This window comes from Gossypium raimondii, chromosome 8, assembly GCF_025698545.1.
Source record: "Gossypium raimondii isolate GPD5lz chromosome 8, ASM2569854v1, whole genome shotgun sequence".
NCBI lineage: Eukaryota > Viridiplantae > Streptophyta > Magnoliopsida > Malvales > Malvaceae > Gossypium > Gossypium raimondii.
This window is the reverse complement of record NC_068572.1, coordinates 3,765,417-3,778,834: the sequence shown is the minus strand read 5'-3', so window position 1 is coordinate 3,778,834 and position 13,418 is coordinate 3,765,417. Positions and strand designations below refer to the sequence as shown.

The following is a 13,418-nucleotide window of genomic DNA, read 5'->3' as shown; positions in this document are numbered from 1 at the left end:
CCTTAAATATATATATATATATATATATATATATATATATATATATAAATGTATCTGTTAAACTTTTATAATATGCATATTAGTCAAATAATTACAAGTTAAAATTTCCAAAACTTAAAAAGTTACCCATACTATTTTAATATTACAGTGTGATGTCGTAACATGTTGTATAAAGAGATGTAATAATTTGCACTAATATATTTTTCTTTCAGATTTTGAAATTCGTCAATATTTAAATTGTTTCATTTATATCATCATTAATTTTACTTTTAAATTTTACAGAAAATATTGTGAAATTTATAATCACGAATCTCAAATATAAATTGTAAAGTGAACATAAAAATACAAAACTTTAACTATAGTATAAGGTGTTAACCTATTACTAACACTACGGTAGATGGCAAGTTAATTGAATTTGATTTCAAATTTTTTATTCATTCCTTTGAGTAATTTACGAGAATAATTATTTTAATTAATATTATAATTTTAAATTTAAACTTGAACTTATATTCTAATACAAATAATTAAAATTAAAATTAAATAATTTGATTATTAAATTTTATAACTAAGAAGCATTTCTTAACGTATATCCTCGTAAATGGTATATCTTTTAGCTCGTTTCTGTTAAAATCTTATTACATAATTTTATTTTTCTCTGTCATGGATTCAACTAGAATTATTTTTAAAAAATTAACCTTCTATGTGGCACATTTTATCTTACCAAAGAGTATAAGATTTCTCAATTCTATAAATATAAAAAGCTAAATTAGCTTCTTCTTTTTTAATAAAATGTAAATTTATAATGAAGGAAATATTTACACTTTATAATGAAGGAAATATTTACAGTGTAAAACAAATATGACTATTGATATTTTAACAATTCAACCGTCATATTTTATGTTCTATTCATGCATGTCAAGTTTTGACTAAATTCTTTTTAACTATTTGTTTTATTAAGCAAAAACTTTCAACTGTTAATATATAATAATATAGACAATATTTTAGATCGATAAGATAGAAATATCGAATCTCAAAATTTTGTATGGAAGACCAATTTAATTCTATCGTTGAAATATCAATCGCAAAAAATTATAAAATATTGTAAAACCATATTAGTTTTACATAACCATCTTCCCAATAGAAGTACCATGGAGATTTCTGTACTAAGAGTTAAAATACATTTTGTCCCCTCTACTAAAAAAATAAACAAATTAATTCCTGCACATTTAGATCAAAGAGCAAATTAGTTCTTTTTGTTAAAAATTTCATCCCTTTGTACTGTTAAGAACTAACATGGCTGACAAAATCACCAGATAGTGACACATGGTGGGTCGCATATACCTTATATTGACATATATGGATCAATTTTTAACAGTAAAAATAAATGAAATTTTTAACAGAAGAACCAGTTTGCAGTTTGATCAAACGTACAAGGATTAATTTGACCATTTTTTAAGTAAAGAGATCAAAATGTAATCTAACTATATTATAATCTAACTCTTGATATAGGGTTCTCTATGATGCTTTTACCCCATCTTCCCCCATAAGGAGACACCAAATACTTTCAACCTATATTATAATAAGCACGCATAAGCTTCAAAAGAAACCACAATAAAATCAACAAAAAGGAAACGAAAAGAAAAAGTGATTGGCCACCATGTTTCGCTTAATCAACTTTATAGCCATGCTGGTGTTCCTTAATTTTAGTCGGGATATTACAGAAACTACAGCAGCATCACCATTGTGCGATGTGGTTATCTTTTACTTAAGCCCCTGCGAGGGCTTCATAAAAGGCGGAGCCAATCCGGCGCCGGAATGTTGTGTTGGTGCTAAACGTCTTATTGACGAACTAAAGACCAAAGAAGATAGGATAGAAGTATGCCTGTGCATTAAAGCATTATTGCCACAACTTGGGCCATTTGACCCTAATCGAGTGCCCCTTCTTGGCCAGAAATGTGGTATCAAGAATTTCTTTCCTCCCATCACCCCCGCTACTGATTGTTCCAAGTAACTTTTCTCTTCCTTCTTTTTTTTTTTTAGTATTTTTTATGTCCATTTTACGGTTTATATTCGAAGTTCGGAATTGTCTTTCTCAACAATATCATTTTTAAAATTCGAATTTAAATTGAATTTGAGTTATGACCTATGTAATGGCTTTAACCAACCCATTCACTTAAGTCTATGTTGATTTATTGATTTAGTAAGTTATGATATTGACTAACATAATTAAATCAATTGGTTATCGATTATTAAAATATATAAATTCATCATTGATTGAATTTTAGCTCAATTTGTATGGACATTGTTGTCAATATAGGAAGATGTAAAGTGTATTGAAACGCGTTATCTTTCTATTTATATATCGGAGAAATATTATCGGTAGTTTGAAAATTTGACAAAACTGATCGTATATAGAATGCTGATCTCAATTACATTGAATTTTTTTCTTTTCATTTTTCTTGCAGGGTATAAAGAGAGCTGGGAAATGTGAAAAGCAAGAGTATGGAGAATGAATAAAAATAATGATGGATTTCATAAAATTATGTATAAATCAACCCCTTGTAATTTGATTCCACTAAATAAAATATCAACTTATTTTTAACTTTCACATCTGGGAATTATATTCTTCAATTTTGATACTAAATAAATCACTCTCTTTTAAAAAGATTGAAGTAATTTAATATTGTCGATTCCAAAATGAACAACTAAAAACAATTAATCTTGATGTTAATGTTTATATATTTGGTGAATGTAATCAATGGCTGACTCATCTTTCTATTGTCATGAGCTTATGAGTTTAATCATACTGACAATATAACAAAGACTATAAAATTAATTGAGAAATTCTCACTCAAATTATTCTCAATTGTCAATTATCCCAAACACGAAATCAATGTATCAATCAAATATCAAACAAATTACTTCATCATGAGCAGAGGCGAATGCCGGCCCCCCTAAAATGGAAATTTTCTATTTAGGTCATTAATTTTTTTTAAAAAAATTTTAAATTAGTAAAGGTAAAATTGTATTTTGACCCTCTAAAATTCTAAAAATTCAATTTAATCCTTTAAAAATTATAAATATATAGACTATAAAAAATTAAAATTTCATTCGCCCCTAAAAGTTATTCTGGCTTCACCTCTGATCATGAGATATCTATTAATACCAACTTTATTTCAAATTTTCACCAACTGTCAAAAAGAAAATTAATTGTTGAAGCCTAGCACTAGAGGTGCTCATGGGCCGGGCCGGGCCTGAAAAAATTCGCCCGGGTCCTAGGCCGGGCCGCCCAAATATGGGCCTAGAATTTTGCCTGTGCCCGCCTGGGAAAAATTCATAAGCCCGCCCGAGAAAAATTCATAAGCCGGCCCGCCCGCCCATTTTTAAATAAATACCAAAAATTATTTTAAAAATTTAAAAAAAGTATTTTAAAAATATTTTAAAATTAAAAAAATTAAAAAGTATTTTAAAAAAATTTTAAAATTTAAAAATTTAATAAAAGTATTTTAAAAGTATTTTAAAATTAAAAAAAATAAAAAAATAAAAATATTTATTATATTCGGGCGGGCCGGCCCGGCCAAAAAGTTGTGCCGAGGCCGCCCGCTTTTTAATCGGGCCTCGTTTTTTGCCCAAGCCCATATTTTGGGCCTATATTTTTACCCAAACCCTCCCATATTTCGGGCGGGCCGTCGGGTCGGGCCGCCCGGCCCATGAGCACCTCTACCTAGCACACTAAAATAATCAGCACCTGCTCGAGTTGTTTGATGGAGTCAAAGTATTTTTGTGTTGTTAAAGTCAATCCTTATCTATTTGAAATAAGTTGTAGGATACCTAATGATAAAGTTATTTATGAGAAAATTATAAAAATAGTCAATTTTGTTTGTCTCATATTACATTTTAGTCATTTATGTTTGAAATGTTACATTTTAGTCACTTACGTTATTGTTTTGTTACGAAGTGGTCACTCTATCCTTAAACTCTGTTACCTCCCTAACGGAAGTCTTACGTGGCAGTCCAAATGGATTTTAAATGCCAACTTGGATGTCCTATCTGGCAGTCCAAATTAAATTTATTTAATTAAAAACTTATTTTCATCCCAACAGCTGGAATTTATTTAATTAAAAACCTATTTGCATCAATTGGATATCCAAGTTAGACTTAAAACCCATTTGGATTGCTATATAGGACCATCGTTAGGGAGGTAACGAAGCTTAACAGTAGAGTGATCACTTCGTAATAAAACGATAACGTAAGTGACTAAAGCGTAAAATTTCAAACATAAGTGACTAAAATATAATCTGAGGCAAATAAAAGTGACTATTTTTGTAGTTTACTGATAATTTATAGGATTATATTATTCAAAAAACTCCACATTTAAATTTATGATAAAATTTTATCTCTTAGCTACTAATTAATGAAGAAGAAGAGTTATAAATACTTAGGGTGAGTTTGGATGGGCGGTGCGTTTCCCTGCGGTTAGTGTAAAAACAGTGGTGGCGGTGAGATTAGATACTGTAGCGATACTGTTGCGTGAGACAAAAAGTAAGCTAAATGCATCGCATCGCACCGCACCCAATTGTCCATCCAAACTTACCCTTAGTTGGTAGGCGTCAACTATTGATTTTGCGAGTGTGTTTGATTTTTGTATTTTGCTATTTTATTGGTTTGTTTTATGACAATTTTTTTAGGAGGGTTTGGAGAGTTTAATTGGTTGTAAGTGAAGATTAGCGTGAGGAGAGTGATTTGCAACCATGTAGGTTTAATATTGAGTTACAAATATTAGTTGATGTAAGGGTAATTTAGATTTTAGTCAATAATTTTATCAGACAAATTATAGAATAAAATTATTTACATTCTTTTTAATATAGTAGGCCTATTCAATTTGTTGAACGGATTGAACCAATGATGTGCCCTGTTAGTGCAAACTTGAAGAAACACACTTGTTAATACATAGTGGAAGAGAGTACAGTTGAGGATGATTTATTAGTAGGCTCGCGAGATATAGGTATAACAACACTAAAACAAAAAAATAAATAAATATTGGCTATAAATCAAAATAAAAAATACTATCAGAACCAATATTTTAATTTTATGATAGCACATGAGGTAGGTTTGGTCCTAAAAATAATAAAATTATCATTTAATCCCTTTGAAATTTAAAATTATAAATTAATACAATAATAAAATTACATTTTAATCTTTTAAAAATTTATAATTTAATTTTGACCCGTTTTAAAATTACTTTTCGAATTTGCCCCTAAAATGTGGGAAGGCAATTAAGTGCCTGGCCACTATATTCACGTAACTTATGGTGCTAAGTTACATTCACGTAACTTTAATCCTGAATTTTGTCATTTTAGTACTCTAATATGCTAAGATACATGCAATCACGAGACTTGCATTGCAACTACCTCAAAATTCTTAATCCTTTCGGTATGTATCAGGTCGGGTCGGATCAAATTAATTCTTCTATTATTGGATTAATTTAATTCTTGTACCAATAAAAAAGAATCAAATGAGATAAATTTTTTAAAAGTTAGCATTTACGGTTTAAAAATGTTATTTATTGTTAAACAAAATTACATTTTGAAAGTTTTTATGATTTTTCCGATGCGATGTTTTGTTTTGAGTTGATATGTAAATGGAAAAATTAATTTCATATGGTAAATGTTAACTTTGTTCCAACATGACCTTTTTTTAATTCTTTTTAATAGTTATGTGATCAAATTAATTCATTTAATAGTAGAAGGACTAATTTGATCTAGTCATTAACAAAGGGATTTCGCAAGTACTTTCTCCTCAATAATAATATTCCCAATTTTATCATTGTATTGTATTAACTAAAGCAGCATAAAAGTATCATAGAGGCCCCTACACTAAAAGTCAGATTGCATCTTACCTCTCTTAACTCAAAAAATGAGTAAATTAAACTTTGTATGTTAGATCAAAGAGCAAACTGATCTTTTCTGTTAATATTTCATCCAATTCTATTGTTAAAAATTGGCGTAGCTAACAAAATAACCAGACACATGTGGCGTGCCATGTTAACTCATACTGACGTACAGGGACCGATTTTTAACAATAGAATTGGATAAAAGTTTTGACAGAATGACCAATTTGTTCTTTGATCTAATGTGTAGGGATCAATTTGCCTATTTTTTAAATAGAGGGGACAAAATGCAATCCAACTCTTAATATAAGAACCTCTATGGTACTTTTACCAACAAATACCAAATACTCTTCAACTATATATATGTGCATAAGCTTCAAAGGAAACCACAATAAGATCAAGCCCAAAAAACACCCAATTGACCACCATGTTTAAATTAATCAACATCCTAACCATCCTTGTGCTACTTACATTTAGTTCGGAAATTGCAGATGCCGCACCTCCGTGCCAGGAGGTTATCGTGTCGATTACCCCTTGCTTGAGCTTCATAAAAGGCCAACCCGATCCGGCACCACGATGTTGTTGGGGTGCTAAAGGGCTTGCTAAGCAAGCTAACACCAAACTAGATAGGCAAGGAATATGCGAGTGCCTTAAAGGTGTATTGCCAAAAATAGGACCATATGACCCTAAAAGATTCCCTCTTATTGCCCAGAAATGTGGTATCAATACTTTAATTCCTCCAATTTCTGCCACTACTGATTGCACCAAGTAAACCCACACTCTCTTCCTATGTTTCATTTTATATGAATTATATGCATCTCATTGATTATGTGACAATGAGACACTGCAAAAGCAAAATCGAAGATTTTATAATGGGATCGAAATTGAATTATAAATTTTAGAATGTTAAAATATAAATTTTATCATTTTATTAACTACAAATTTTAAGATTTTAAAAGTTAATTTTACAAAATCAGGGAAAATTTAAAACCCTACATGTTCCTGGGGCACCCTTTATTAATATACTTAGGGTGGGTTTAGATTGGCAGTGCAGTGTGTTTAGTTACTTTTTGTCTCATGCTACAATACCACTACAGTATCTAATTTCGCCGCTACTGATGTTTTTATACTAACCATAAATAAACACACCGCTCATTCAAATCCACCCTCAATCAACTCTAGTATAGAAAAAAAACCTTAAATTTAATCTGATTAATCTCAACTCATATTAACACTTGTTTTAAGTAGTTAATAAGCTTAACCAAGCTTTTTTCCTATCTTTAATATATATATTTTTTAATTAGCATCATCGAGCTTATCAAAGAAATTCAAGTTATTCAATTATTATTTTGAATAACATCCTAAATGTCATTTATCTCAACATAATTAGACTTAATTATGGGTCAAATTGTCCGTTTAAGCTTGAAAATCTGTCAGAAAAATAAAAAAATTTGAATAAAAATATAAACCCGAAAAATAGAGTCGAACAAAAAAACAAAACCTACTTTTTAAATGGACCAAGCCTCGATAAAATTTTTGAATAAGTTGTTTTGCTGCTATTTTGACACCATTTTATTATTATGTTACTACTATTTTATTGTTATTATTTGGATATTATATAACTCTTATTTTATTATTATTTTTACTATTATTTTAAAGATATTTACTATTGATTTTATTTTATTTTGGTTGCAGGGTGTGAAGAGTGAAGTGGGGGAAATGTGAAAATGAAGAGCATGCCAAATGAATAAAAAAATGGGCAGAACTTTTCATAAAATGATCTGTAATCAACCCCTTGTATTGCACTTAAGTTATGATTAATTAAATAATAATTACAATTAAATTTAATCTAATTTTTTATAACTTAATTTAAACTTATTAGCTGTCGTGTACGTTTTTTAACTCTTTCAATAAATAAATTTAACATATATTATATATTTTAAAACTTTTTAATAATATAGAATTTACTTATATGTTTTAAGTGGACAATTACCCAATATTAATTATTTTCACATTTACCAATTTTTATTAAAATACGAAAAACATTTATTACAATTTTATTTAAATATAAATTAAATGTATAATTTTAGTCAGTGCAAATTAAAAGTTAAAAATTAATTTAGTTTACTAAAAGTATAAAAGAAATAAACAAAATTATAAAATTCAAAATTTTATTTATTATTTACAAAGTAGAAAATAAAAGCAAATCAATCAAATGGTATTACCAATTGAGTACAGTGGTGTATTTAAGGGGGTCGCAGAGCCCGGCTCCTAAAATAAAAATTTGTGCATTTAGGCATTTTAGAAATTTTAAATTAATAAAGATAAAATTACACTTTAGCCCCTTAAAACTGATAAAAAATTTAATTTAATACTTTAAAAATGATAAAAATATAGGCTATTAAAAATTACAATTTAATTCCGGCCCCTGACTGAGTATTATATCAAATGAGATGTGTTATGTTTGAAACTATAAATTCGAGAACATATCCTCATTTTAATTCTTAGTAATCTTAAAGTTCGTTTTCGATAAACTAAAAGAGTAATTTCAGGTGATCGGAACTAAAAACCTAACAGGCTACCAACAGACTATTTCGATATACCTCAGGGAAGTATTGCAATTATAATTTCCTAGATGTAGGAACCAAATAAAAAAATCTCATATTGCCAAATAGTCATGCAGTCTGTTGGCAAGAGTGTAGGACCAGGGACCGAACCCCGGCAACCTCAAATATCGGACAATAATAATTAAATAAAGTCTCGTTTCAACAATGCGTGAAAAATTACAACCGGGGAACATGGCTGGTTTGGTGTTTGCTGACTGCTATTCGATCGACCGAGATATAAAATTATACAGCTTAAAGCTTCAAATTTGCTAAAGACTCGAAATGCCTACTGAATAGATGTCAAATGTTATTCTTATTGGTCTAAATCTATCCTACCGGTAACAATTTTAAGATGAGAAGGTAAACACTCACCTTGGTCTATGGTTTCTCTTCCTCAGATGGAGAGTTTGGCTGGTCAGGTACGGAATCAACAAAAAATTCCTCCACTGTAACAAGTTAAGACTTATTAGTGTATGGTAAAAGAACACGGGTATGCAGAGTATATATCGAATGGTGTAAATGTCAACGAACTGCGTATTTCAAAATGGCACATTGATACCACTTGCCTACTCACTACTATAACTCACAAGACCATGCGGAGATCTTAATTGCACATTGCAATAAATTCAAGTGTACGAGAATGTGTCTGACATGGATATGTTCATTTTTTTTCATTTTCCATGTATCTGGAGGGTAATATCTTCGTACTTATATCTAAATATGTGACGAATACAAGTATTTTAAGGTAAATGAAGAGTCAAAAGCAACATAGGCTTGAAATATTATTCGTTAACATAATAGATATCACAAAGTATCGAGTGGGCATCAAAGTAAATAGCATTCTGCAACCTTACCTATATCCTCTTGCTCTGAAGAATCAAGCAAAATTTCTGAATCAGAGGCAAGGAAAGGAGAACCAGGATAGTTCCCAAGGGCTCCTAAATCTGTAAAAATTCGGTGAGCCGCACTTTATGACAACAAGCTCCATAAAGAAAAACAATAAAAAAATGTTGGGTTCCTAGACGGTCACTAAGACCAACAATGAAAGCAATGCACAACGTATTAAGAACAGAAAATTGAAAAACAAATACAAAAGCATGAATATTCAAATGTATGTGTGAGTGTGAGAGAGATAACACACCTCCCAAGTTTGACAAGTCTGCTGTCAGATCTGTAAGACTGAAATTCCACTGAATCTGATCCAATGATCTAAGGGAATCTCTAGAATTCCCGGCTCCATTTTCAGGTCCCAGCTGCAATCCTACTGAACTTGCCACATCTGTTGTGAAGGCTGAATCAAGTGCTGATGTGTCTACTCCTATCCCTGACATGTCTGATGCAGTGAAGGGAAAATTCCCACTCGATGCCACTGATGTAGGGCTCACGGGCATCTCTGACATAGATGACACGGTAGTGGTTGGAGGAGCTGCAGGTGTTACATCAGTGGCATTGCTGTCCATCAACATGCTAGAGTTAGAAGAGAAGCTTCCATAAACTTCTTGTACTTAGCCAGGAAAAAAATTAATAGCCAAAAAGCAAGGCACAATAGGGATAAAGCTGGAGATAGTTTGACAAGAAATTAATATCTAAACATTCTTTAAGAACGTGGTGGTAAAAATTATTCATGTAGCTAAGCAAAATCATTATAATTACAGCTTAATTGAACAAAGTTGCTAATGAACAATATGATATAAACATTAATGCAATCATGCATGTTTCGCAAATCTGACCAAGCAGCTCCTGAATATTTCAACCAAAAGAATGCAGAAAGAAATCAGCGGAACATAACTAGATGGCAAGTACTCAAATTGTTAATTAGGCAAGCTATCTTGGGAGAAATAGCATAACTTATAGCATGAGAACATTAAAATAAAGAGAAAAAGCGTCTCCATGCATGCATGTTAGCAAATATTTTGCAAACTTTAATAGGCAACTAATGATATATACATATAAAAAAAAAAAAAGGAGATCGTTAACTTCTTACTCTTTTTCAGAATTCATACGCATAGGTTGAAAATTGCTGGGTGCAGGGACTCCATTGACCACATGACAGCTTGATATGCCCATAGAGTCAAGATGAGGTTGCCCTGCAGCCGGAATTGGTGGTTGTAGCACAGGGTATCCCATCGGTAAGTTGTTGACTGCACTGCAAAGAAGTGCAGTTAAATAACCACAATAGTGACATAAACATGCAAACCAAATACTCAGAACTCCTACAATAAATCCTCTGCCTCTTAAGTATATTTCACAAATACTGATCCAAAAAGAAAGTTGTGATTTTGTTTCAATGCCCCATCCTTCTCACTAAATCCTCTAATAGAGAATATAACTGCAAACTTCCTGAATTAGAAATAATCAAACAAACAGCTAATAGACACCATATTGAGTTTAAATTTTAAAATACAAAACCATTCTCTAGAAATCTTCGGAACCCAAGTTTCCTTTTCCTTACGTTGTGAATTTGAAAGGAGGATTTGATATCTAACTTTGAAATTATTATATCAAGTGGCAGTCAGAAATATTTATCGTGTTCAAAAAACAATACTATAGCAATGTTTCTACTCAAAAAGTTTCTTAAAACTTGTGGCTATTCAATGCCAAAAATCATTATCACTTTATAAGATAACTAAAATAATACAAGCTTGTGTTTAGCATTTATTTAGTCAGAACCTACCAGGCATGGGATGAATTCCATTTTGTATTGGAGCCAGGGGAACCTTTGGAGGCACTGGATATTTCATCATATGATATTGATGCTCAAGCAAATGGTTAAATAAAAGGATTTGTTTCTTCAACTTCAGCCTTATGTAATAGGCCCTGAAAAATTCAGCATTTTCCTCTTCCAGCTTCTGCCATACTGAATAAACATGAACAGTAAAGAGAATAACAGAGTTAGTGCCCAAATCAATCACTTTTGAACAAGAAATATATTTTATTCAAGGATATGATTGCAGTAGATTGGTTTTCATTTTGCTATTGCGGTTTATGCATGCACATTTAATGCATTTTATTGAAATTTCCAAATTTAAAATATATATGTGCAGAGTAGTAAAGATATTTCAGCAAGAGCACCTAAAGTTGTGAATCCAGGGTCTATCCTTGCTCGATTCAAGAGGGTTTTGACAACCTCATCTCTATTCATGTAGAGTTGTAAACATCGTTCAATTAAATTCTGGACCTGCAGCAATCAGTTCACATAAATCATTAAATTGTATATAACTAATAGGAAAAGATAAATAGAACTCGACCTAGCATGAAGCATCAGGAAGGAAAGAAAAAAAAAACGAGATAAATAAAACAAAATAAGGAACTGGTTTCTTACCAGTTCAATATCTTGGCATGAAACTTTTCCGCCATTGTTGCTTGAAGCAGACAAAGAGCCAGTGTCTGCTAAGGAGCCATTTGCAGTTTGATTGTTCTGCTGTTCCGTTTTTGGTTCATGTGAATCTTCAGTAGAAGGTTTTTTATCTTCTGTGCTCTATAATTTGAATAAAATTTATCTTAAAGTTAGTGTCAAAGAACTGACAAGCAGATTAATGCGGCAATAAGAAATCTGTAAACAGTTCTTACGACCACCTACAACTCCCTGCAATGACTACTTAGCTAACACGGAAGCGAGCAATCACTTGTATGTAAAATTACTTATTAAAAGAGAAAAACCTGCAAGTTCTTCATTCCAACTGAAAGCCGATATCCAGCATCTCTTTGCTCAGCTCAGACACTCCCCATCTAAGAATGTCTGCATCTGAGTAACCATATCCAACCTGTGAAGAAATTTACAATCACAATGTTGTGAGCCAATAGCACCATGAAGGGAACTGTTCCTGACTAAAAGCTATAAATTTAGACAGATAAAAACAAAACCCTGTTCATAATGATAAAAACAAAACCCTGTTCATAATGAAACAAGAATGCACCCCATATGCCACTTACTAGGGTTAGAACCAAAAACAAAGAAATACACCATGCTTAGCTATTCTCAAATTCACCAATTAATTTCCTAAAATTAAGGACGTTTATTCATCATTAACTCCAACGCAACCGCATTGCTCAAAATCGACCGTTAGGTCAAATTCATTAACTCCCAACAAAATTATAAAACATGTCCTAATAAATAGAAATTTTCGAGGCAAGCATCAACGAAAAGAACTACAGTGTTTCATTTCTGGTACTACTCAATTTTCAAAGGCAAGTTACGCGTCACGCATTTTACACTCAAAAAAGAAAAAAATAATAAAGCAGAAAAAGAATTCCAGCTTTTGAATCTAATCAAACAGATCTAAAAATAATGAAATAAAATTCGCAATAATCATAACCAGCTACAGTCAATTTCAGTAAATAAAACGAAGATTCTAAAAGGAACCCAAAAGAATTGCATTTAGCTATAATAAACAAGTAAACAATAAAGAAAGTGAACCAGAATTTTAAATTAAGCAATTCTAAAAAAATAATAATAATTTAAAGAAATAAACAAACAAAATTGCCGACTCTCGAAAGCATGAAAAAACTAAAATATCGAATATTTTTTACTTCGACGAATTAGAGATCCAAACTTAAGAATTCAAAAAAAAAAAAACACATAATAATTTTAAATAAATGCTTAGGAAAATTCTACTGTACCAAACAGATACAAGTTCAAACGGTACGGAAATTTCCCGATTGAAGCTAGAAATTCAAGCTCTTGGGGACTTGAGAAATGATTTCTAGAAATGCCTTTGCAGAGATATTTTTACTATAACGAGGAACAAAAATAAAAATATTTTTTTTAATTTATAGGGGAAAAAAAACACTGAATGTCAGAGCTGTAGTGAAATTTATGGAAGATTTTGAGGGGTTTTTTTAGGGTTTATAATGACATTAATTAATTTTAATAAATAAATTTATTATCGTTAAAAGCTCAGAGAGAAAAAATCTCAGGCTGA

General features: G+C 30.9%; 2 protein-coding genes across 3 annotated transcripts; one reads left to right on the top strand and one right to left on the bottom strand.

The window, feature by feature from the left end:
- Nucleotides 1–6,292: 6,292 nt before the first annotated feature.
- LOC128042888 (non-specific lipid-transfer protein-like) lies at nucleotides 6,293–7,732 on the top strand. Its single transcript, XM_052634239.1, has 2 exons — nucleotides 6,293–6,658; nucleotides 7,586–7,732. Exons 1-2 carry the CDS (start codon nucleotides 6,318–6,320, stop codon nucleotides 7,590–7,592), a joined length of 348 nt encoding a protein of 115 aa, XP_052490199.1. The 5' UTR covers nucleotides 6,293–6,317; the 3' UTR covers nucleotides 7,593–7,732.
- Nucleotides 7,733–8,528: 796 nt separating this feature from the next.
- Nucleotides 8,529–13,418, bottom strand: LOC105790360 (uncharacterized). 2 transcript variants are annotated; one of them, XM_012617926.2, is made up of 9 exons: nucleotides 13,117–13,418; nucleotides 12,157–12,260; nucleotides 11,819–11,974; nucleotides 11,569–11,674; nucleotides 11,171–11,353; nucleotides 10,481–10,637; nucleotides 9,638–9,963; nucleotides 9,351–9,440; nucleotides 8,529–8,942 (listed from the first exon to the last, which is right to left on the bottom strand). In XM_012617926.2, exons 2-9 carry the CDS (start codon nucleotides 12,169–12,171, stop codon nucleotides 8,875–8,877), a joined length of 1,101 nt encoding a protein of 366 aa, XP_012473380.1. In that variant the 5' UTR covers nucleotides 12,172–12,260; nucleotides 13,117–13,418; the 3' UTR covers nucleotides 8,529–8,874. The 2 variants fall into 2 exon arrangements, with proteins under 2 accessions (XP_012473380.1, XP_012473381.1); XM_012617927.2 differs by having other exon boundaries at nucleotides 9,638–9,948; nucleotides 13,117–13,411.

Coding starts and splice junctions, on each gene's coding strand:
- LOC128042888 (XM_052634239.1), top strand. CDS start 6,318: ATGTTTAAATTAATCAACATCCTAACCATCCTTGTGCTACTTACATTT.
- LOC105790360 (XM_012617926.2), bottom strand. Junction 11,675..11,818: donor CATGCCAAGATATTGAACTG/GTAAGAAACCAG, acceptor TGATTGCTGCAG/GTCCAGAATTTAATTGAACG. Junction 10,638..11,170: donor TGGAATTCATCCCATGCCTG/GTAGGTTCTGAC, acceptor TTTGCAGTGCAG/TCAACAACTTACCGATGGGA.